The following is a 26,632-nucleotide window of genomic DNA, read 5'->3' as shown; positions in this document are numbered from 1 at the left end:
TGAGCGGCTCTGATCGCGCCTGCGGACCACCACTCCACTCTCAGCCCCTCGAGTCATCTACTGCCAGAGGCCTGTCAATCAAGCCGTGTCTGTCAGTCACGGGGCTGATGGGAAGTGCTCCTGAGAGGGCCGTTTCAAAGGCAGCAGCATGATTGGTTGGGGGCCTGGAGCTGAGGTGGATTTTGAGGGGGTGGGGGGGGGTGTAAAACACTTTTTGAATTTCACCCAGTATGAAAACACTTAGGATTTTTTTACCCAGTATAAATTGTAGATGAAAGTGCAGGATTTAAAAAAAATACCCACTGGGAGTGTATTTGAGGGAAGTTAAATAAGGTATGCACAGTATATTCTCTCCCTCTCTCACACACACACACACACACACACTTTGGCAGTCATGAGAGCAGAAATTGGCATGACGCTGTTCAATATCCTGACGGGAGTGGAAAGCAGAGGTGTTGGCGTTTCAGACAGCAGCCTTACTCCCCCCCTCTCTCTCTTCTCTCTCTTCTCCCTCACTTTCTCTCCCCCTTTTCTCTCAGTCTCTCTCTCTCTCCCCTCTTTTCACTTTGTGTCTCTCTCTCTCTCTCCCTCTCTCTCTCTCTCTCTCTCTCTCTCTCTCTCTCTGTCTCCCCTCACTTTTTCTCTCCACCTCTCGTCTCTCTCCCCCTCTTTTCTCTCTGTCTCTCTCTCTGTCTGTGGCTAGTTGTTGATTTTACCACAGGGCTGCTTGACCCTGTAGTCCTACTGGGACTGCAACCTGACCACAGTAACCTCACCATAGAGAGTGCGCGAGAGAAAGGGAGGGAGGGAAAGAACGAGAGTGAGTGGGTTTAGAGTGCATAAAGAGAAATATAGAGAGAGTGTGAGAGAGGGAGAGAGAGAGAGAGAGAGAGAGAGAGAACGTGAGCGAGTGCCAAAGCCCCAAAATCACTTTCAGCTGCGTGGGCAGCGCGGGGGCTGATTTGTGAAGGCGTTTGGTGGAGCAGTGGATGCTAGGCCGCGGGGTGTGGAATAGCGGCCTGTCGTCACTTCGACCTGCACATACACACATACACACACTTGCCCTTACAGGCTGCCCTGTGGAACTGAACTCAGGGTCTGATTAGTGATTTCTAAACAAGAACCAGATATGCAGACTCCAAAGCTTGGAGTCACGTGTCAGATTAATGTTGTTATTCAGTGCAAGCTGAAATATTATTAACTAGACCCTAGAAGTGAGCAATAAGCCAAAACTATGAAATCAGGATAATTACGTACATGGAAAGTCAAAATGCACCAAGCAGTGCCAAAACACTCATTTTACTGTATTTGTAACTGTGCTAGATGCTAGATTTATTACAAATGCTAATCCAGGTGGATGTACTCCCACTTAATTAATGTGTATATGGCAGTGTCTGCAGATACATACAAAACCAGCCTGATCTCAAGAGAAATTTGTACATATGTGAGTAAAAGACTTTTTATCAGAAGTTGTACAATGTGTTCCAAATATAGTTGGACCATCGCACACATGCCCACATTACTGACGCAACCACACAGTTGGAATAGAGTTTGTTTGAGTGTGTCTACTTAGTTTAGTAACAAATTCTCCTTACTCCCATTTTTTAGTTCTGCCAAGAGTGTGGTGTTGACAGGATTCAAACTTATGATCTCCTTTTTGCTTGACGAGCAGGCAGTTAGACAGTTGCGCCACTCCAGGAAAGAACAGAAAGGTGAATTTAGTGGGAACTGTGAGATTTCACAGCTCTAGAGTGGCACTACAGTCTAACTGCCTGCTCATCAAGCGTGAAGTTCAAATGCAAGAAAGGGTTCAGTGCCCAGGTAGATGTGGGAAAGAAGACTAATATTTTATGATTTAAAAAAAAATAAAAAATCTTTAAGCAGCCTGAGCTGCAGATCATTTAGTAATGCTTTTGAAGCTCAACTCAAGCTATTAAAAAACCCAACTTGAGTGTGTTAGAACTTTTGACTAAACTAAGTTGAGTTAAGTGAAAAACTACTGTGTAATCAGTTACTTTACCATTTTAAGTTGAAGGCCAGCCTTTTCATTTTTCCTTTACAGAGAAAAAAATCCTTACGAAAGTCATTTCTAACTTGCGGAGCTGCCTGACCTCCATTGTGTCGTGTTCACATGTGTACTTGAAGGCTTTGTTATTGTCACAAAGGCGTGTCTTGCTCAGCTCTGCAGGCAATTATATCCATGCACCTGGTGATTATTTATCTATTAGTGAGCCCAGTTTGGATAGCTGAGTGGCAAGTGTGTTTATTAGTGAAAGTGCATGCTGCCGCTTGGCCCGTCTGTGATCCTGTTTCCACACAGACAGCTAACTACAGGTTTTCGCAAGCCGTGGCAGTAATTCGGAACGGCCCCAGAGCCATCTGGAAGAGTGTGCATGGGTGTTTATGAGCCTGATGGGTGCTCTCTGCCCTGCCAGATCAGGAGGTCCTCACTATGATTGTCAGGTGAGACTGTGGACAGTGGGGTGGTGGTGAGGGTCCATTTCGGACCCCTGCGGGCCAAGGCTGACTGTGGCCTTCGCTAACCTCTCCTAATCAGGCCGTTAAGTTTGAGAGAGTGAGTTTAACCTGGTGCCAGCTCCCCGGAGAGGAACACACACACACACACACACAAACAGTGCAGCTGAACGAGCCACATGTATAAAGACCTACACACAGGATAACACACACACACACTGACACTGACATTGACACAGAGGCTAACGGTCAAACACCAGCTGAGCTGAAAGAGGCACTTTAGCTTCTAAATGCACCTCACAGCCCTGGAATCCACACGGAGCTAGACAGTGTGTGTGTTTGTGTGTGTGTGTGTGTCTGTTTTCCCAAGGCCTCTCTCACTTTTGTCTGGGCTGCAGATCCTCCGTCAGCCCTCACCTCTCTAAAATGGCTTTATGGCTCTAATTCACCACAGTGCAAATCATTCCCACACAGACCACAATTATTAGGCCAGCAGCGAGAATATACAGCCTCTTTACTCTACGGACAACTCCCTCAGCTTAGAGCGAGCTATGTACATGTTTATGGGGGGAGAGAGAGGGTGAGCGAGGCTGACAGATAAGGAAAAGACAGAAAAAGTCAAACATCAGATTTGATTCAGATTTCATATTTTAACCCAAACATAGAGAACTTAGAAGTCTAAGGTTCTAGTGATTGTTTTGCCAGACTGTTTAAATCCAACAGCTTAATTACATGATTAATTGCATACTTTTGTAATTAAATGAGAATTCCAGCAATTTTCAAAATTCGAGCATAATTCATCCTGAATGGTTTGGTGTGAAATGACCCGTTCTGCAGAAACGTACAGCCTCAAAATTGTTCACAACAGGTGTGATGGGAACCAGACGTCTGAAGCATTTTCTCTAGAGGCGTTTGTACCTGAAAAAGCTTTTTTGCTTTTAATAGTTACAAATGTGCTGCCTGATGCCCGAGACATTGTTTACAATTATTTATGATCATTTTGAGAGAACCTTTTGCCAAAAATATATATTTAAATCATGTCATAGCATATAGTTTGATATACTTTGAGTGTGAACCCTCACATAACATTAAGTGGACAACATTGACCAACATTGGCAAGCATAAGAATTTGAACCACTTTGTAATGCCAAGAACCAAATTGGGATGGCTAGACGACTTGGTATGGTGGTCCTGTGGTGTTTTACTGGTATGCACTGGTCAGTACCTACCAAAAAAGGACAACCAGTGAACCAGCGACAGGTTCATGGGCACCTAAAGCTCATTGATGTGAGCAACTTACAGGACTTGAAGTATCTGATGCTAACGCCTAAAGATGTCAGATACCACAGGACGCCTTCAGAGGTCTTGTGGAGTCCATGCCTCGAACGGTCAGATCTTTTATAGCAACCAAGGCCACCTACTCAGGTGGTACTAATGTTTCGGCTGGTTGGAATATATCAGTTTGAAATACTCAATCTATAAAATCACATATTTTTGTAAGCAGTCATCGTCCCCACTCACAAACTTTCAGTTTGGACACATCCCGATCATAAACTTCATAAAAGCGTGGGACCCGGCCAAAGTTTGGAATATGCACTTTCCTCATAAATTCTCAGCTTGTTTCCATAATAAACATGAAATTGCACCATGCCTTTGTTATTGCAGGTGATAACTGTGACTTCTAAGGGTTAAGTTAATTAGGATAGATTTCGGATGAGGGTGGGTGGAGGAGGGTGGTGCTAAACCCCTCAGTGTGGTGTCGGATGGCATGTGTCATAAACAGACAGGCCGGCTCTTCTGGCATGGTGTGCGCATCCTGTGTCGCTGTGGTTACAGCGCGAGTGATGTGGAGGAGATGTGACACCGTCACTGCGGCAATCTGGACCGCCTCTGGACCGATTGGGGGGGGAGTGCAGCAACAGAGGCAAGGACACACTTACCTTCAGAGTCCCACAGCGACACGCTCACACACACTCCCAGCTTTTATCTCTACTCACCTTCCTTTTGCATATGCATACTTACACCAGTCTTTTAAAATTCATTTATTCATTTTCTGCTGCTCGCTTTCTTTAGTCTGTCTTCAATCAACCCCATTCTCTTTATTTTACTCTTTATTCCTTTCTTTCTTTCTTTCTTTCTTTCTTTCTTTCTTTCTTTCTCTACCCCTCTCTCTCTCTCTCTCTCTTTTCCCTTTCCCTCTCTCCCTCCATATGGAAACTATTACTCCTGCCGTTTTTCTCACCACAAACATTCCAGCGGCACTTCCAGCTTTCTTTGACTTTATTTCAACCTTGTCTGCCTAGTTAGACTACTCTCTCGCTCTCCAACTCCCACTCCCGCTCTCTTTCATCCTCACTTTCAGTCCCTCCAGCTCGTGCTCTTCGTCGTCATTTTCATAATTCATAAGTTTGTCCACTGAAATCATGTGATAATTGCCCACATGTGAACGCGGCCGTCGTGCATACGAATTTTAATATGCGCTAATGCCACATGTGTATGTATGAGGGGACTTATGCCCCGCAGCTATCATTATAAAAAAATGAGTTCCATACGCAATCACTTCTAATTCTGCATGATGTGATTGTCTGTAATCATCATGCTTTAACTTTGCATTGAACATTATTATTTTTGCCTATATGGCAAGTCCTAACTCTGAGACCAGCTATGAAATGTGTACTAGTGATATCAGATCTACAGAAAGATCTTGACTAGTCATATTACCGGTATGATATATCCTTAAAGTAATTCTGACTACTCATTTGTTGCCATTATTTTACATGAGTTTCACTCTCTTATTTTTTTATTACATTTTTATAGTAACTCCAGTTACAGAGATCTACAATTACATTTTTACCAGTAAACATTCTGGATCTCCACTGTAATTCGAACTATTGAAAAGTAGTAGTAAAAAGTCCAGGTCCACATATTCATAAATGAATACTGACTAGCACAAATGATTATTCAAGATATGCCTAAGGAGCTTTTGACTAGTTGTAATGGGCATTTAGGAGGAGTGCACTTTTAGAATTCTATAATATGAATTTAGAGATCTACAGTTCAGGTTTTGATTAGTAACATTATTGATATCTAGTCAGAATGGCATTCTGGAAAGGCAGTTTCTATAAATAAAAAAGTTACTATTAAAAAAATAATTGTAGACCTCCATAAATGGAATTTTATGGCATTGATACTAGTAAAAAAGTAACTGGTGACCTCCATAACCGGTTGTAAAAGTAAAAAGTAATTGTAGACCTAGACATGCCATCCCGTATATAATGTCAGAAAGGCTTTATAGATCTGTAGAAGTAATATTATTACTAGTACACATTTCGTAGCTAATCTCTGAAATGAGGTCTTTATTTTAACGTTACAGAGCTGAATTTAAATTTTCACTAGTAAAAAAGTGGTGATTTCAGGCTAAAAGGGCTTGCCATATGCCAGGGAAATGTATGCAGAGAGAGAGAGAGTGAGAGAGAGAGAGAAGTGTTTCTCATTTCTCCAGGCTCTTCGCTGGCTGATAAAGTAAGAGCTGATCAGGGGAGTTGTTCAGGTGGGACGCTGGAGACAAAGCTCAGACTCTAATCTGCTTCAATGGAGGAGGGGAAGGAAGAAGAGAATGTAAGGAAACATCAGACACCTGTACCTCTGACTCCCCTGTTAGGGTTACAGGTGCTTGATGTTTATTCACATTCCCAAAAGTACTGGATGGACCTATTGCTGACACAATTACAGATACAAAATGCACACACACATAGTTTATCTTGTCCCTGTAGAAAAGTACTGCCAAAAGAATAGGACTCTCTGGAGCAGATAAACGTGAACCTAATGGCAGCATGCATTATGCTGTGCAGTAGAGGAACTGTGTTCTCTGGAATGATGGTGCTCCATCCAGTACTTTTGGGATGAGTTTGAGTTGCGGTGGGGTGGTGATCATCCAACATCCTGAACTCACTAAAGCTCACAGCGATGCTCCAAAATCTAGTAAAAAACCTTTCTTGGACAGAAGAGACAGTTACTCCAACAATAGCAGGATCAACTCTTTCTTTTTTTTCTTTTTTTTTTAAACCCTTGATTTCAGATGTCCCAATACTTTTGTCAATATAGTATATTTGCAGTTAAGTTTGTAGTATGTCATTGCTGTCATGCAAAAACCATGCATCTTCAAAATGATAACTTTACAGGAGAAGGAAAAAAACTTCTGAGCTTTCAATTGAAGTCAATGGAAAAAAAGATTTTCAGGTCATTTAGAGCATTTCTATAGGTCTGTTCATTGTGTGACAGTCATGATATATACACTATCAGAGAACAGCAGCAAAACCAGCAGACACCTAAGGGTTAATGGAGCTGTCAATAACTTGCTTTTGCAGGGGATGTAACACACAGCACTGCTGAAATTAGTTTGGACCTCGGCTTGTCTCTTTCTCTCTCACACACACACACACACACACACACACGTCCTGAGGCCCACCTCTATGCACCTGTGCTGCAAGCTTGCTTCTGGGTTCGGCTCGAGTTGCCTGTGTGGAATCTTTGAAATGCAAGAGCGGAGAATGAGAGTAAGAGGGAGAAAATGGGAGACAGAGATGAAGGCAAGGGGGGGAGGAAGGTGAGGGTTGGAAGTGTAATGAAGGAGGGAGAGACAGAAAGAGGGATGAGGGTCAGCAGTGGAGGAGGGGGAGGACACGGTGAAACTAACACTTGGTTCTTTTCTGGAGCTGTCAGGGTCGTGGAAGGGCGTCGGTCGAGTTTGACAAAATGATGTTTCTGCCCTCATAAAAGAGCCAGACACACACACGCTCACGCACACACACACTCCTCTGTCACCTCTGGCCCCTCCATCCCCCAATCCATGTTTCAAAGTGTGGCCGAATGAATACCTCCATTGTTGCACTGAGAGAGAGAGAGTGAGTGAAGGTGGGGTTGGGGGGGGTAAGAGAGGGATTCTGGGTGAAGAGAGAGAAAGAGAAGCAGAATGTTTATGATGAAGGGATTGGATTGAAGACATGCATTATCCTGTGTGTAATTATTGTAAACAGAACGATGGCTAAGTAATAATTTGGCTTTAATCTTTGCTTTGAGGCCTGAGTGGTGGCTTTGTGTGTTCTATTAGATTCGCTGCGATTTTCAGAAGAGGGGGAAAACGCATACACACACAAACCCAGTTGGTTTTTATTATTATAGGCCTCTTCTGAAAAGGCCTTATTTTGGATACACACATCTTCAGGGCTTTCGACTCGGCCGTCGCGCCTCGGCCGCTGCGCCTCGGTCTTTGCTCGTGTGTCCCTTTGTTTCTGCGATTGGACACGCGAGCGCACATCAGAGCCGCCTTCACAGCGCTCTCTGGATGTTCTCTAATTATTTGCAGAGCGCTTGCTTAACCTTGAACAGGCTCATTAGAAATTGTTGCTTGACAGTTGTTCAGTCATTGGGGGCTAATGTGTTCCTGGGCTCGAAATTGCCATAATTACACGTTGGAGAGCTTTCTGCAAGTTTTCAAACTCTGTGTCGAAAAAGGCAGTGGAGAGCACGGAGAGGGAGCCATTAGAACCTTAGAACTGAGAGCCGGCGCGCGAGAGCTTTGTAATAGCAATGCATTGATTTGGGATTGATATTCGCACCAATACTGGCCTTCTTCTCAAACAGATCACACAAGGCTGATCCTCTTTCAGTACTGTTCTCCATGGATGCCCTACTTTCATGAAGTACTTTTTGTAAACCTTTCAGAACATTGGGCCTTAATCACCAATTTCTCCTTAAAACCCACTTATGCAGTTTTTGCAAAGATTCTGACATTCATTCGATGCTTTCCTGTTTGGGATTTGCTCAATTTAAAAAGACAACAGGATTCATAAATACAAGAGCAGAACTGTGAACAATTCTGTAGTTTAAGAACATCATGAATCTGACCGGAACCTTTCTCAAGACCAAGAAAACACAATGGAAGATTGGTGAATGATGCCCAGTCTTATGAAGAAAGATGGGGCTAGTGGAGAAGTTCAACCTAATAAAACAAAGCCTGTGAACTGCCTGTAGATGAGTTAGACCAATCGGAAGTAACCCAACACTCATTCACTGTGTGTGAGACTGCACAGCTAAATGGCAGTCTGCCACACTATGTTCAGCATTCAGGCCACAAACCCGAAACATATCATCGCTGTCAAAAAACAAAAAACTGTTGTTTTCTCCCATCTTTTCACATAATGTGAAAACATCAGCTGTCTGTTTACTTTGTTTCAGAAATTTAATGATAAGTGAACTGACAGAAATGGTCCAGAATGACTTGGAATAAAATCTTTACATTGAATTTCATTGAAAGTTCAGAAGTTTTTTTTTTTGTCGTTGTTGTTTCTTTTTTGCTGCACTTGTAAAGTAGCATTTGTAGCATTTTGGAGATACAAGGTTTTGTCCCAACAGGAACTGCAGCAGTGCTGGGCAGCCGACACGCTCGTTGGAAAGCGTTGGGTTCCAGATGATAGACATCTGTGCTGACCAACATTGCTGAAGGAAAAGAGCACCATCTGCCCAGCTGGAGAGAGCAGGGCCAGTTCTGCTCTCTCTGATTGTGGCTGCTGATGGCAGGGCAGCATGGCTCGGGATTCAAACTCGTGACCACTGGACCATAGTGATGGCGCTAATCTTAGGCTGAACTTATTTAGCTAAGCTGAAATACTGTGTGTTTATGTGCTTGCTGTTACCAAACACAGATGAGCTAAAGCTATCAGGTCATTACTTTATTACCAGTACAGCTTTCAGGTTTGGTTTCAGGAGGGAAGCAGTTGGATCAGCACGTCCCTGTGAGCGAAAGAGACAGGGCGCTAATGTGAAAATGCACGTGTGTGTATCTTTCTGGATGCAAATTTGTGATAAGCCCACAGTAGCAGAGGTGAGAGAGAGAGAGAACGTGAGGGAGGGAGGTGTGAATGGGCCGATAAGGGAAGGAGTGTTAGAGGGAAGCCGCAGAGCTCTAGATCAGACTAGCGTGACCGTGTCAACACTACGGCTGGTACGCATCTTCCATTCTGCCTCTCTCTCACTTTCTTATCTTAGTACTTCTTCAGTCACATATGATATCATTCTGGCCCTTCATCTCTCTTCCATATACAACACATACGTACACCGATCAGCCATAACATTAAAACCACCTGCCTAATGTTGTGTAGGTCTGAGGTCTGGATTCCACAACACATAGCCAGCATGAACTTTTCAGTAGTTTGTGCTACAGTAGCTCTTCTGGAACACCCCACAAGACCTGCCGGTTGTTTTGGGGATGGTCTGGCCCAGTCATCTAGCCATCGTTCTTATGCTCTGATGCTCCAACACATCAACTGCTCATTTGCTGCATAACATGTATATCCCACCCCTTGACAGGTGTCAATTTAAACAGTAGAGTTAGTTACTCCAACAAAAGCAGGATACACTTTTTTTTGGAAAAAAAATGAATGAACAGGTGTCCCAATACTTTTGTCCTTTTAGTGTATGTAAGTGACTTTTTTCCCCTTCTCTTTGTCTCTCAGTCACCCCTCTCAGACCTCCCCGTGGTTCCAAGTCACTCCACCCTCACTCTTCCTTTACTCTCTATCTCTCCATCTCTTGCTCCCTTGATCCTTTTTCGCCAAGGCTGCTCTCTTTCACCCCCGCTGCCCCTCTTTCTCTCTTTTGCTCCCCAGTATAGTCGGCAGAGACAGGATGTTTGCTTATCTATTCTCCTGCACAACTAGACTGTGACAGGGCCTCCCTCGGTCAGATAATAAGCAAAAATATAGTGAACAGGAAATACTACTATGTGTGCAAGGTGTGTAAAGTGTGTGTATGAGCAGTGTTTTGTATGCGGGTCTGTCTACGTGCAAGTACATCCTTGGTGTACTTGCACCTGCAGAATTTTTCTTGTTTGGGTTGCTGGACAATAGTGTGATCATGAAAGGTTGTTTATTCATGTGTGAAGTGTTGAACACATTTCCATAACTGTTAGTGAGCTGATTGTGTGTGCTAAAGATAGTGAGTCTAACTGTACAATGTGCCTATAGTGCATGTTGTTAACGGCCGAAGCACACTGATAACCTGTAACCTGTGCGAGAGGCACAGGAAACGGTTGTCTTGCACATGCATGACCACCTATGCACTCAAGGTATTCCACACATAATTTTCCACAGAATTGTGCGTTCCTATAGTCAAATAATGCTTCACTGGATGAGGCTTAAAAGACCATTATAGCACATCTGTGTTTGTTAAAACCCCTTAATGTAGCGAGGCTTATTACACACTGAGGTGTACTATTCCGGAACTACAGGGACTTCTGTACAAACTGCTGGGGCTATTCTATGGTAACACCTAGGCTGTTGGGACAGTGGGGACAGTGGGTCGATGGGACAGATTCACACGTTTCTAAAAAAAACCTGAACCTCCAGAATTAAGCTCAGGAAGTGCTGGTCTGTAGTCTGTCCATTAGGGGCTGTGATGTGGGGTTAACATAAAGAAATGCTCTGCTCTGTCCCTGCTTTGCAAAACTTGGAACAGGTGGATTCCTAGGATCCGACTCTGGTACGATCCGCCGTCTAAACGCCGCTGCTTTCCACACTGAACCTGTTCATGGCTGAGCTCTGTGTAGCAGTAAACAGCTCGTTGCGGCAGACGTACAGGGTCACACCAATGTTTTGAAAGGCCAAGACAAACTAGCCTTTCGTCCGTGTTTAAGACACTTCCAGATGTTAGCTGGCCTCCTGTTGACTGTGCTGAAGTCTGGTGAAGATTTTTGACGGAGGCTGAAAACTGGCAAAAAAACGTTCTGTAAAATATTATTATTATTATTATTATTATTATATTATCACTATTATGCATGGAAACGTTGATTACACATAGGACAGCATTAGTTTATTCCTATGAAAACCATTTCAGTTAAAAGCATGACGGCTTTCCTTTCATTCCTATCATCTTGTTGGAGATACACCGGAGACAAAATTCTGTCTTATTTTTACCAGTTAAGCTGCCCTTCTCTTTTAACAACATGCTCTTTCAGTGCTCTCGTCGCACTTATTTCATGAATGTAATCTTAACAAAGCCACAAAATTTCCAGATTTTTATTTAGCTTGTCTCAAAAACTACATTCCTGAATAGAAAGTCACACAAGTAGCATATTATTCTTAAGTGAATCTGAAGTGCACTCTAAATGACCTTGCATGCTTGCTCCAAAAAAAAAAAAAAAAAAGTACATCCAACAATACGGGCAGCCTTGCGCTTCTTTATTTAGTGACGGAAAATAGAGCAACACACGGAAAGCTCTGATTTTCCATACTGATGCATTTTACTGTTGTCAACGTTGACGTGCACATACTGTAACTCCTCTGGTGGAAGATCTGACCAAGTTGAAGGATCCGTCAGCAGATTTTGAGAGTGGAACGCAAGCAAAGTGGCTCAGTTAGCTAGGGTTATGACACGTGGTAAAATGGATCAGCTAAAATCTATGAATTTTCAGCTTTTCAGTTATGGTCTTTATTTATCATTTATTTAGTGATCGCTGAGAACTGCCAATGTCAAAGACGCTGATTTAAAATATTTTTTTACCCTTAGAAACCCCATCAAAGCTTTTTGCTACCTTCTTATCAAAGCTCATATTAAGCAGATTTCTGACTCAACTTTCTGAACCTTGTGGTTTATTATTTTGTTATTAATCCTGTTATTAATGCAGAAGCTACTATGAACTGTTTAACACATTCTGTGGAGTCCCACAGGGTTCTATCTTAGGATCTTTGATGTTTGAGGAAATTGATGTTAATTATAAGAGTAATGCAGTCATGAGGGTAAGAAACTGGAGTATGGACCTACGTACAGGGTATACGAAGTTAACCCTCCTGTTGTCTTTAACTGCAAGGAACCACAGTAATCATCTAAAATTAGAATATTTCTCTTTATAAACATTGTCTTTAGCTCAGTTAACATTAATTTAATCAAATGTAGTCTACTTATGTTTTTTAATGCAATCATGTTGTGACTCAATTTGAAAATAAAATCACTTTCTGTCTAAATTTGATACTGTTACCCTTTGTAGTCTCTATTCAATGTTTTATATGACACAACAGGGTGTGTGTAATACAAACATTTGGGGAGGGGGATGCAAACACATCAAATTAGACATTTTCCATTTACATGTTCATTACACTAATTAAGCCCAGCAGAAAATGTTCATGCTCCAAAAATAATTACCTGCACCATAACAGGAGGGTTTAATATGGTAATGCTGCATGTTTATGAAATCTGCAGAATCTAAACTAGATGTTAGACACATTAGTACATCTCTTGGATCTTAACACACTTTTAATTATAGAAACAAAAATAACTTGTTACATTTTATCAAATATGAACACATCTAAGAAGCAAATCTCTTGAAATGCAAAAAGTTTAAATGTTTAAAGTGAGTATCAGGATTATATCTGGATAAGGCCGAGTCACATAAAATTGCAAGTGTAAACACACCAAAGACTCATTAAAACCAGCTACAAATCCGATCACTCAAACCACTTCAGGAAAAAGTCTAAAGCGCATTCGTGTTATATCATAAAGCGAGTCATGTTAGAGCAGTGTAAACACATCCATCTCAACATTCTACAACCAAAATCTCTCCCAGTACAACCGAAACGCCAGTAATAATTGCTGTGTAATGGGTCAATCTGTCCCACACAGTGATCGGGTTTCAGTTGGACTGTTTGCAGACCCTTGGACTACCCAGTGTAAATCATGTGGCTAAAATCTTATTAGGATAGATTTCAGATACTAGTCACATGAAGTGACCGGGTGTGAACGGGTCAGTGTGTACATATTGGAATAGTCTTTATAGTGTGTTTAATGATCACCGGTAGGGGGTGCTAGACGTTACAGGAAATTGCAGAAACACGCAGTTTGAAAACAAGGAATAAAAACCTGCACAGCAAGGTTGCTGGTGACCTTTTAAAGCTTTAATGGGTAGATAAAAATTGTCCTAATAGACCCAGGAAAGTGTTCCCACTATATCAGACTCTGTACAGCTACTGTAGGTAATAGCCAGACTTAATGCATGTAGTGCTTTCCAGCAAGGAACATAAAAATATATAAAATATTTAAAGTGGAATGCAGTTACGTTCTCAGCATTGCTCTCATGTGATCCTTCTCTTGTGATTTACACTCCAGAAAAGCTGCCACAGTTCTACATTAGCTTCTGGTTGGCAGGCATCTCCTCTGGAGTTTCATTAGCCTTCTTCTGCCATTCATGTGTTAATGGAGGAACCGCTTCAGAACAGGACTGGCGGCTTTGATTTGTTTAAATGTAAATACATCCTGTTGGGGTTAACCGTGAGAGAGGAGGAATGACCCCCCCCCTTCTTACCTACAGTCAGTGCTACTTTCTGAAATCTTAAGCTTTATTGCTGAGAGACACCTTCAAAACTGCTCTGGGATCAGTGTAAACAGGGCGGCCGCCACCAAAGCCTGCGAGATGTGTTGAAGTGATAATTAGGCCTCGGTGCTTTGAGTGGTTTAGTCGTCGGTGCACACAAAGGAAATTCAAAGACGTCTTGCATACTTCTGGCGCGTTTGGAAACATTTTGATTAGAGTTATTTAGATAAGTTCGAGAGACAAAAAGACATATTTGCAAGAGAATGCAGCTTCTTTGAATCTTTGCTTTTATGCTTGCCCAAGACCTTGCTTGGATATGCCTTATTGCAGACTGAAAAAGGAAGGCCTGAATAGGGGAAGAAAAGAATAGGTGCTGGGTGAATAGTGGAATGGTGAAACAGAGTGAATGTACATGTCTGTATGGAGGATGGCAGGGTTTGCTTCTGTCGCTTTTATTCAGATGATAAATGTCACTCTGTTCCTGGAGCACTTTACATAGCCCACAGACCGGGTTTCTAAAAAACGTCCGAATGTGTATTTGGCATCATGTGATGCTCTCTGCAGTTCTGTGACCTACATGTATCTACTTATTGTTTCTTAGCAATAAATCAGGATCTGCCTGATGGAGGAAATATTACATTAACCATCTGAGAGAATGAACCAATAGAAAATCACTTGCTTTATCAATTTTCTCAAATTCATTTAACAATGTCTCTCTGTCCCTCTCTCTTCCCTCAGGTTTAACGACGATAGGGGCTATGTCCTGTACCCCCAGATCGGGGACCGCCTGGATCTCATCTGCCCGGCATCGGACCCACCTGGACCCAGAGCTCCTGCGGAGTATGAGTACTATAAGCTGTACCTGGTGTCGTCACGGGAACAGGCCGACAGGTGCGAGGTGACCGGCGCCCCCAACCTGCTCCTGACCTGCGACAAGCCCAACAGTGACATGCGCTTCACCATCAAGTTCCAGGAGTACTCGCCCAATCTCTGGGGGCACGAGTTCAAAACCATGCAGGACTACTACATTATCGGTGAGTAGGACCAGTGTGACCCTCTGACCTCTTTAGGAATTCTTTAGGAATCACAAAATCTCACATGTTGCTACAGTTCCATTCGTTTGGTGGAAATTTCACAAATATGTAGAAGCATTGGCACAGTAGAGGAGGGTAGACACACTTAACACAACAAGCTTTTTGCTGTGGGTGATGGCATTTGAGATGGCATTTGTTCATCGCTGTAGTAATGATCTGGCTGATATACCAGATTAACACCTGGCTACGGGGGGCATTTAGCTCAAACCTGAGGAGTACACCTGATAGTCGGGTCGGATCAAGGTCAGATCACGTTCTCACCTCAAACAGACCACTCCAGAATGCATTTGAGTGCAGATGTGAAAACAGGTAGGTAAATAAAAAGGTTTTTTTATGGCATTGCCCAAAAGATTCTTTCAATGCCATTACAACACCCCTTCAGATCGGCACATCTGGCCGGCAGATCGATGCATTTGTACATGCTTACTGAGTGAGCGAGTGAACTAGTGAATGAGTAAGTGAGTGACTGACTATCTGAAGCTCTTCCTTCGTCTGCCCAATTGTTCTTTTGGCCGGCTGTGTTCTATTGTGAGTCTATTTTGGGGTCGATGTAAGTTTTTTTCCCCAACTCATCCCCTATGCAGTCATGATCCTCAAACCTCGCTTTAGCTGATTGTGAGTTTTATCAGAGATGACCATCTACTTAAAGGTCATGTTTCTGCGGGTTGTTTTAAAAACATCGTGCAGCAGCGGGGAGCCAAGACGGGGCCAAGGCAAACATGCCGGCTTGTCAATTCCGCACTTAAAAAACAATTTCCAGTCCCAGCAGTGTACATTATGCTCATTTGCACTCTCTCCCACACATTCAAAACCAAATCGCTTAACTCAGACGAATGGTGCGGATGTTATTGTAGCGTCTATTCACACGTAGGAAAAAGAGAGCAAGAGACTGCCTGAAAGGGGGAGGCTGCGAAAGTGAGGGAGGACGCGAGAGAAGGAGGGAAAACAGGTTAGACAGAGAAAGAAAGGGTATGGGAAGAGGGATTATTTAGAAGAATGGGGGTGGGATACGTCAGGTTTCCCACCTCTATTTGATGGGATTTATTGTATTGTAACATGGTGAGGTTTACAGCTACACTTACACCAAACAGCCATAACATTAGTACCACAGGTGACCGGTGAAAGACCATGATCATCTTCTTTTACAGTGGCATCTGTCAAGCGGTGGGATATATTGGGCATTGGAGAAATGGGCAAACATAAAAATCTGAGACACTTTGATAAGGGCCATATTGTAATGGCTGGCCGACTGGGTCAGAACACCTCCAAAACTTCAGGCAGGTCTTGTGGGTTTTTTCCTGTATGCTGTGATCTGTACATTTATAAAGTGGTCCAAGAAAGGACAACCAGGGAACTGACCACAGGACGTCTTGGTCCCAGATCTTCAGCGGCACAAGGGGTACTAATGTTATGGCCGATCATTGTAAATCTTTATTATTTGTGAGTGAAACTGTATCTCGGATAAAGGTGTGTTTAGCTTTGCATGACTGCAGGGACGCCATGCATATGTTTGTGTATGCATACACGTGTATTAGTGTGTGTGTGTGTGTGTGTGTGTGTGCATGTGTGTACGTGAGAGACGGTAAGTCTGTCATGTTTTGACATTTCCAGACTTATTACGTCTGTGCAGGCGGAGGTGTCACTGCCACTAAAACACACACCACACACACACACACTCCACACCAGGGCCTTTATCATCGCTCCAACAGACCCGGCAAATCGATTGACAGGATGAGCAGATCGATGAGGTCTCAAATGCAAGGTCAAACACACACACACACACACACACACACGCACTGAGAGATAGAGAGAGAGAGATGGACAGGTGGAGAGTCAAAAAAAAAAGTGAGAGGGTGAGAGCGAGACAGAGAGACAGACTGTCAGTTAGGGAGAAATAGAGAGAAAGACAGATGGAATAGAAAATGAAAGAGACACTATGTGTCCAAATGTTTGTGGACACCCCTTCTAATGAATGCATTCAGCTACTTTACCTTGCACACACTAAACACACCTAAACACACAACTTGTCTAGTCCCTGTAGAGAAGTACTACCAATAGAATAGGACTCCCTGGAGCAGATCAACATGATGAACCTATTGCCACCATGCCACAATGCCAGGTGTGAGCTACAGGGGTATAAACCCCCCCAGCATTGAGCTGTGTAGCAGTGGAACTGCGTTCTCTGGAATGATGGATGGTGGTCTATCCAATACTTGAGGGAGGAGTTGGGGATGAGGTGATTTAAATTTTTTAAATAAGTTTTTAAATCCTAAGGTTTTCTTCTGAAAGCTTTAATGAATCCAGCCGCTGAAAGTCTTGCCTATTGCAACTGTACCTCCCAGCTTTGCACTGGGGTCACCTAATTGTGAGTAGCACTGCATATGCCAAGACAAATTACTGTAAATGGACAGAGCGAGAGAGCGAGAGAGAAAAAGAGAGAGAAAGAGAGAGAGAGAAAGACAGAAATAGAGAGAGAGAGAAAGAAAGAGAGAGAGAGAAAGACAGAAATAGAGAGAGAGAGAAAGTAAGAGAGAGAGAGAGGAGGATCTTGGAGGTGGAGAAGAAGAAAGTAATAGTATGATTCAGATCATACAGAAGGGGATTTTGCGGGTCACTGAAAATTTCATTCACTTGAATGTGTGTGTGTGTGTGTGTTTGTGTGTGTGTGTGCTTGGTGTGTGAATATGGTGTGTGTGTGTGCGAGCAGCCTTTATCATGACCATAAGGAGTTCTATTTGAGATGAGAATACATGCTTCATTGCTTGTATGAAATGATGTCATGGTATGTTAATGTGTTTGAGTGTGTGTGTGTATGTGTGTGTGTGTGTGTGTGTGCGCGCGCAAGTGTGTGAAATCTGTAAGTGTGTGTATGCTGGGGACCTTTGCCTTGGGGGAAATTGCTATTATTTGACCTGCTTAAGCATGTGTTAATTTATTCAATGTGCCTTAAATGAGCTGGAACAGGGACTGTGTGTAAGAGAGAGAGAGAGAAAGGGGGAGAGAGACCTTGTCAGGTTCAGGTTGGTCAGCTCTGGTAGTAAGTGTATCATTTAGCAGAGCCCGGGAGCCCTGAGCTCTTACAGCCATGTGCTGCCTTTCACCACTGCGCTACTGTACATGTGAGAGTTTCACATTCACTCTGTAATCCTAACGTGAGCTCCAACTACCATACACACACACACACACACACACACACACACACACACACACACACACAATCACACACTGCTCTTACTCTTTTTACATTTTACAATGTCTCATACTGCAGGTTCCACACACACACACACACTCCTCCCGGATGGCCAGCGCTTTGTATACACATCTTCAAGGCTGATGTTTTATTTTGCCGTGCTTTCTCTCCAGCTATTACACACACCCACAGAGCTCTTTCACCCTGCGCCTCATTATAAAAGCTTAAAGCGGGGCTGTTTCCTCACTGTCACACACATCACATACACACACTCTCACACACATGCACACACAGACATAAGAAGAGGGAAATATGAGAAGGGGCAGTAAGGGTGGGGTAGAAGGAATGAAAAGGGGAATATATATATATATATATATATATATATATATGGTGAGAGAGGAAGAGAGAGAGAGGGAGGGAAGAAAAGAGAGGAGGGTGAGAGAGGGAGCGATAAAAAGAGAAAGAAGGAGACAAGAAAAAGAGAAGGAGAGATAGAAGGAGGAGAGTAAAGAGAAGGAGGGAGAGAGAGGGAGAGATAGAAGGAGGAGAGTAAAGAGAAGGAGGGAGAGAGAGGGAGAGATAGAAGGAGGAGAGTAAAGAGAAGGAGGGAGAGAGAGGGAGAGATTGGAGGAGGAGAGAAAAGAGAAGGAGGGGAAAGAGAGAGAGATAAAAGGAGGAGAGAAAAGAGAAGGAGGGGAGAGAGGGAGAGATGGAAGGATGAGAGAAAAGAGAAGGAGGGGAGAGAGGGAGAGATGGAAGGATGAGAGAAAAGAGAAGGAGGGGAGAGAGGGAGAGATGGTAGGAGGAGAGTAGAGAGAGGGAGAGATAAAAGGAGGAGAGAAAAGAGAAGGAGGGGAGAGAGGGAGAGATAAAAGGAGGAGAGAAAAGAGAAGGAGGGGAGAGAGGGAGAGATAAAAGGAGGAGAGAAAAGAGAAGGAGGGGAGAGAGGGAGAGATAAAAGGAGGAGAGAAAAGAGAAGGAGGGGAGAGAGGGAGAGATAAAAGGAGGAGAGAAAAGAGAAGGAGGGGAGAGATGGAAGGAGGAGAGAAAAAAGAAGGAGGGGAGAGAGGGAGAGATAAAAGGAGGAGAGTAAAGAGAAGGAGGGGAGAGGGGGAGAGATGGAAGGAGGAGAGACAAGAGAAGGAGGGGAGATGGAAGGAGGAGAGTAAAGAGAAGGAGGGGAAGAGAGGGAGAGATGGAAGGAGGAGAGAAAAGAGAAGGAGGGGAAGAGAGGGAGAGATGGAAGGAGGAGAGAAAAGAGAAGGAGGGGAAGAGAGGGAGAGATGGAAGGAGGAGAGTAAAGAGAAGGAGGGAAGAGAGGGAGAGATGGAAGGAGGAGAGAAAAGAGAAGGAGGGGAAGAGAGGGAGAGATGGAAGGAGGAGAGTAAAGAGAAGGAGGGGAGAGAGGGAGAGATGGAAGGAGGAGAGAAAAGAGAAGGAGGGGAGAGAGGAAGAGATGGAAGGAGGAGAGAAAAGAGAAGGAGGGGAGAGAGGGAGAGATAGAAGGAGGAAAGAAAAGAGAAGGAGGGGAGAGAGGGAGAGATGGAAGGAGGAGAGAAAAGAGAAGGAGGGGAAGAGGGAGAGATAAAAGGAGGAGAGAAAAGAGAAGGAGGTGGGGGAGTGAAAAAGAATAGAGAGGGAGGGAGTGAGAGAGTGCTTTAGAATGTAGACTATGATGCAAGAGTGTGTGTGTGTGTGTGTGTGTGTGTGTGTGTGTGTGTGTGTGTGTGTGTGAGGGAGAGAGAGAGTGATGGATTGATGAGACAGTTTGTAAACGTGTGTTAGTGTAAGTGTGACAGAACTTTGAACTTAAGTCCTTCTACACACACACACACACACACACACATATTATGTTGTCAGTCAGCGTGAAGGCGGTGTGTACCTGACAGGAGTGGATCTGCATTGGGCTCGCTCGTCGCCAGGCTGTTGCTGTGGTGTTGCCGTGGCGGCAGGCAGAGACAGATGGCCACCTGTCACTCAAGAGCGGAGAGTCAGAGCAGAGAATTAAAAATGAAGAGAGCTCAAGGAGGAGAAGAAGGTGATGGATGACTGGATGACTGGAGAGGAGTGGAAAGGAGAGAAGGAGAGGTGGAGCAGAGGAGAGGAAGAAAGGAGGAGGGCGAGAGAAAGAGAGAGAGATGAGAGATACATCTGGCGGCCTCTGAGACAGTCACAGTGTTAACCCAGAGAGCAGCTTCCTCTTTCTCTCTCTCTCTCTCTCTCTCTCTCTCTCTCTCTCCACACACTCACACACACAGGCCTTAGAGATTAGCACATCTCCCACACATCAGCAGTCACATCTGCGTACCTTTCTCTGCTGCGTCTGCTACTGTAATGCTTTGCTAAAGCCTACAGTGTATGACCATCACTCCCACTGTCTCCTTACCTGGAGTGATCTGTGTGAGTATATACAACGATCAGCCATTTGACTCCAAACGTCTGAAGACGTCCTGTGTTATCTGTCAGGTTTTGTCAAATCGGTCAAGGGTTCATGTGAACTCCCTCATCACTAGCAATGTCCCCAACCCTAGGAGGGTAAAGACCAGCACATGTCTACTCCAGCTAGGCAGCCAGCATGCTCAAAGGAAAGCGCAGCTCCAACAACAGCGAACAGACCAACATCAGTAGTGACCCCTAAAAGAGCAAGGTCAGTTGTGCTCTCTCTGACTCCAGCTGCTGATGTCAAGTGGCATGACCCAGGATTCGAACCAGCGATCCTCGGATCATAGTGGCAGAGCCCTTCTGTGCATCTGTGTTTGCTGGGGTGATTAGGCTGCTGACGACTGCTTTATATACTGTATATGTTTTTCCCTCTCTGAAATGACTTGTGAGAGAGGAAGAAGAGAGATAGAGGGAGAGAGGGAAGGAGAGAGGGAGGAGGGTTAGTGCAAGAGGGAGGGAGAGAGAGGCAGAGGCGATTGAAGAGCGGAGGGAGTAAGGGATTGAGGGAGATCTATATCTGATGAATATTTGAGCATTTTAAAACCCTCTGATTTGAGTTCCCGACTTCTGCCTGAAACCAAAGCCAAACAGATACACACACACACACACACACACACACACACTGAGAGAGAACAAGAGAGAAATTGTGCCACTTGTAATAACAGTGTAACAACTTTATTAAGTTTTTATTTCCAATGTAAAATTAAAAAAATGGAGATACATGGTTTTTGCAAGATAGCTTTTGCGAAGAGCAAGTGGCATCTCAAATGGCTATCCAGGCTTAAACCCTCTGTGCTCTCTGGAATGATGGTGGTGCTCTATCCAATACTTTTGGGATGAGTTGGGAAGTCGGGGATGAAGTAGGTTGGTGATCATCATCCAACATCCTGAGCTCATGAACTCTCTTGTCGCTGAATGCAATCAAACTCTCAGAACAATTCTCAGTACAATGTAGAAGAAAGCCTTTCCTGGACAGTGGAGACAGTAACTCCAACAAAAACAGGGTCAACTTTTTAATACCCTTGCTTTCAGAAAAAAACACAATGAATGACCAGGTGTCCCAATACTTTTGTCCGTATAGTGTATGATGTTGCTCACTACATCACAGTGAGGAAATGCTGTTTTTCCAGGATATGGGCCCTTTAATATCCTGCCATTTTCTTAGATTGGGTTGTTTTTATTACGGGCACATCTGGCTCGGCCCACTCTCATTGGATTAGAGCACTTTCTGTGTGGCTGCATCTGCCAATCAGGATGCACTTGGCTGCCAGTGTGCCACTGAGAGGAGAGACTTCCAGAGCAGTGATGGAGAACGCAGCTACCCTGACAGCAAGGATGAAGATCCAAGGAGTGTTACATAAACACACATGCGTGCACACACACACACACACACACACAGACACACTGACATACACACACACACTCTTAACATAAGGACTCATTAGGTTCACACTGAACAGAACTGTTCTGACACTGACAGACACACACACACACATGCAGACAGGAACAGGGAGGCGCAGGGGGAAAGATGTTGAGCTCTACAAGAGTTTTTTGATGAGAGGAAAGAGAGAGAGAGTTTATGCTTAATGAGAGAGAGGGGGGCAGTAACTGTAGACAGAAAAAAGGGAGCGAAGAAAAGAGTGTGTTGAGTGTGAATAACAGAATATGACAGGTCACCTCACTGATTTAGGCTTACAGTGCCGTCGTCTGTGAACGAGAGAGAGAGAGAGAGTGAGAGAGATGTGCTTTATTGTTGCTCTTTCATTTTGTTTGATGTTGTCTTTTTTAGTTTGCACTATGTGTGTGTGAGAGAGTGTACGAGTGTGTGTGTGTGTGTGTGTGTGTGTGTCTGTCTGTGTTTCTAAAGGTCAGACATTAAAAGTCCACTCTAATTGGATTCTAGCTAGTTAACACTGCGCCATTCATTTCTCCCATCATTCAAACATAAACACACACACACACACACACACACACACACACACACACACATACAAATACACATATTTCCACAATTTGATCATTGTTTTGTTTTTTCTTTCTTTCATTTGTCTTTGTTCTTTCTTTGATCTTTCTCTCTTTCTTCTGTTTTTCTTTACTTCACTTTCTCTCCTCTCTCACTTCTATTTATCCCCTCTCTCTCTTTTCTCCCTCTCTACTCTCTCTCTCTCTACTCTCTCTCTCTGTCTCTCTCTCTACTCTCTCTTTCTCTCCTGTCTCTCTCTACACTCTCTCTCTCTCTCTACTCTCTCTCTCTGTCTCTCTCTCTACTCTCTCTTTCTCTCCTGTCTCTCTCCTCTCTCTCCTCTCTCTCTCCTCTCTCTCTCTCTCTGGTAAAAGTAGACAAAGCATGCTTTGTATCACTTTCTTTTAAGGCACTCTTGTACAGGGATGTGTTTCTCTGGAACAGGGGGCTGGTTGATCCAGTGTGCGCAACGCCATTGACCTCTGACCCCACCTCAGAGGTCCCAATGCAGAGACACGCAAACACGAGCGTGATTTAGTGTGGAGGATCACACAAACATGACCCACTAATGACCATAATGAACACAGGCAGCTTTTACGACACACACAAACACACAGACACACACAGCTGCCGCTACACAGCCCCCGAGTGTAACGGCACAATGGAATGTTCACTCACACACACACACACTTTAATTTACACACCCAGACAGACGCACAATTGAAACACAGCCCCTAGTGCAACACTTGGACGCGCATGCCCGCCTTATAAATCTTCCTGGCTTGTCTGTCTCTCACACACACAGACGCGCACAGACACACACACAGACAGACACACACACAGACATTTTGGATAAACAGGGCTTTAAAACGAAGAGGATGTTTACTGTGTGTGGAGAAAGATTAGAGTGTTCGGGAAGGATTGGGCTGACCAGCTGTTCAGTGTGTGAGTGTGTGTGCCAGTCAGAAAGACATGCACAAACACACACACCTACCACTGAATTCATTAAGATGGCTTTTCAGTTTTCTTTGTTTTCTGTTGTATTTCCAGAAAATGTGCATCTCTAAACAGAACACTACATGTCCAAATGTTTGTGGACAGCCTTTCTCAATGCATTTCCACTTCTTTAAATTGCACCCATTGCTGATACATATGCACAAATGCACACACACAGCTTGTCTAGTCCCTCTAGAGAAGTTCTGCCAATAGAATAGGACTCCCTGGAGTAGATAAACATCAACCTATTGGCACAATGCCTAATGCAAGAGCAGTGGAGCTGTGCTCGCTGGAATGATGAGTTAAGGTCAGGTAGTGATCATCCAACGTCCTGACCTCACTAATACTCTCACACACACTCTTTTCGGACTTTACCTGTACCCCTGAGTACAGTGCAAATGTCTAAGGTATCTGAGAAATGTATGTTTCATACTTGGGGTCTGTTAAGTCTAGTCCTGGACTACACAGCGGTCTGAATGGACGGGACTAGGCTTCATCCCTGTCCTTGTTCACACCCGGCGTCACACAACAGCATTTTTGGTGATCAGATCACTTTCAGATTTCACTTGTCTGCATGAAAAACAGGGGTAAACACCCCGAGACGCATTGTGATCGGATTGTGTTCAGTTTCGGAGGTGGTCAGAGACTGATCTCATCCACCTTCATCCAACACAACAGAAAAACGGATCTAAACTGGTCTCATTGGGAACGCATTTTAATAACAAGTGTTAACAGAATCCCGTCAAAGTAGGTCCAGAAATTATCCAGATACAAAACTCATGTTAATGCTAGGAGTGAACAGGCACATTGTGTGATGCTACGCATAACAGTGTGCAGAACATGTGCTATCTAACCCTTACCCTTAAAGCAGCATTATGTGAGAATTGGTATTATTTGCTCCTGGGCTCCCCCTACAGTTCTGGAATGTAATTTACTACTGTCGTAAAAAAAAAATCACTGTTTCTAGATAATGCTGCTTTAAGTCTAAAATTCACAAATTCATGCAAAGAGGGCACTGAGGAGAGATCTGGAATTAAACCTTTGTGCTTCTTCTAACTTGCTAAGCATCTCACATCCCAACTACTTATAAACAATAAATATTTTTTTGTTTTACTATTATTTTTATTTCTTTATTTTAGTGATAGATGGGTTTAAACAGACTTATTGCCCAGATAAATGGTTTTAAATGGATTTTCTTGGGGGGACTTAGACTTTTGTACAGTTTTGTGTATTGTTTGGAACATCTAGCGAATACAAAGAGTCATTTGTCTGAACACTTTCTCTTTTTTTCCTCCCTCTCTCTCTCTCTCTCTCTCTCTCTCTCTCTCTCTCTCTCTCTCTTCTTCTTCTTCTTCTTCTTCTTCTTCCTCTTGGCTTTTTTTTCATTCTGTGCAGTGAACGATGCCAGAAGAATAATTCACTGCACACTATAACCGCTGTATGATGCCAAGATTTTAATCGTTGTTAAGAATGCAAAAAGCCGTACTGCCGTTTTAGGGAACATGTGTGTATCTGTGTGTGTGTGTGTGTAACCAATCGCCTTGATGATATTATCACTCTTGTAATGTAATGCGGACCTGCTCGGGCCGCTCTGATAGGTCGAGCCGGGTTCCGCTTCAGAACTTTTGGGGGGGTTCTAGAATAACACGGAACCGTGACGGAACTCCAGGCCAGGGGGATTTAGATCAGCTTGCGCAGATTAGTAAGGCAGTACCGGGGCATACATTACCCCAGTGTTCCTGCTTAAAAGGCCAGTTAGGAAGGTTTTATTACAGATCACTTGCAGCGATGGGCTGATTTATAACATGTTTATTAACACTGAAGGCTCCCTCGCATCCCCCCCACAGCTCCATCCCTCCACCCCACCCCCGCCACTCTGTCTGCCTGGCCTGGGCCTTCCCCAACACTGGCGTCGGCTCAATCCGCTACTTTAACGTATGCAATTAAGGAGTGTAATTAGGGTAATTAATTCTGCCAGAGAGTGAGAGAGAGAGCGAGGGAGAATGAAAGAGAGAGAGAGAGACCCGACCTGCCTCTATTCACAGTTATGGATCCGACTTAATCCTCACACCGCGCACTCCAGACACAAAACAACCTTAGATAATGGGACCGAGACTGAGGGAGAGAAAGAGAGAGACACAGACGGACTGAAAGAGAATAAGAGAGAGAGCATGTGTCTGTGTGTGTGTGTGTGTGTGTGTGTGTGTGTGTGTGTGTGTGTGTGTATGTGTGGCTCGCAAGCTAATAGCCTACTCTCCAACTTGAAGTGTCTGAAACAGCCAGAGGCGCGATAAGGAACACATTTACAGAAAAATGCATTTTCAAACCAGACCTTACACACCGAATGAGTCGTAGGTGCACTCGAGATTCTCCTGCTGGTTTGGAGATAGCAAGTATGCCACTGCGAGTGTTTGAGTGCGAGAAGTATTGCCGATAGAATAGGACCTTCTGGAGCTGATAAACCTGAACCTATTGGAGTTGGGGAAAAGGTTTCATCCAACATCTTGACCTTACTAACACTCTTGTTGCTGAATGCAATCAAATCCTCACTGCAATGTTCCCTCAACAGCAGAGACAATTACTACAACAAAAGCAGGATGAAGTAATTTTAATACCCTTGATTTTAAAAGAAACAAAGAATGAACAGGTCCCAATACTAACTGCTCTAGAGTCCTATTCTATTGGCAGTATGTCTCTACAGGGACTAGACAAGCTGTGTGTGTGTGTGTGTGTGTGTGTGTGTGTGTGTGTGTGTGTGTGTGTGCGTGCACTTGTACAACTGTGTCAGCAATGGATCCAGTACTTTCGAGATGAGTTGGGTGGTGATTATCCGACATCCTTACCTCACTAACTGTCTTGTCACTGCATGCAATCAAATTCTCACAGCAATGCTCCGCAAATCTAGTAGTTCCTGGACAATATTCCAATGTTCCAGAATTCCCAAATATAGAGACAATTACTCCTACAAAAGCAGGATAAACTCTTTTTTTTTAAAAAACACCATTGACTTCAGAAGAAACAAAGAATGAACAGGTGTCCCAATACTTTTGTCCATATCAAGTCCAGAAATATCATGTCATATGTACTAATGTTCGGAAAGTACTTTGGTT

The 26,632-nt window shown here is 43.8% G+C and overlaps 1 protein-coding gene across 1 annotated transcript in view; it reads left to right on the top strand.

Moving 5' to 3' along the window:
- efnb3b (ephrin-B3b) overlaps nt 1–26,632 on the top strand; it is a 90,411-nt gene that overhangs the window by 27,737 nt on the left and 36,042 nt on the right. The window contains exon 2 of the mRNA XM_072688773.1: nt 14,576–14,871. Coding sequence (XP_072544874.1) covers nt 14,576–14,871 — 296 coding nt within the window. The remainder of the gene's footprint in view (nt 1–14,575; nt 14,872–26,632) is intronic.

This window comes from Salminus brasiliensis, chromosome 9, assembly GCF_030463535.1.
Source record: "Salminus brasiliensis chromosome 9, fSalBra1.hap2, whole genome shotgun sequence".
Lineage (NCBI taxonomy): Eukaryota > Metazoa > Chordata > Actinopteri > Characiformes > Bryconidae > Salminus > Salminus brasiliensis.
Note: the sequence above shows the minus strand (reverse complement) of the source record. Positions and strands in the feature narration are given on the sequence as shown.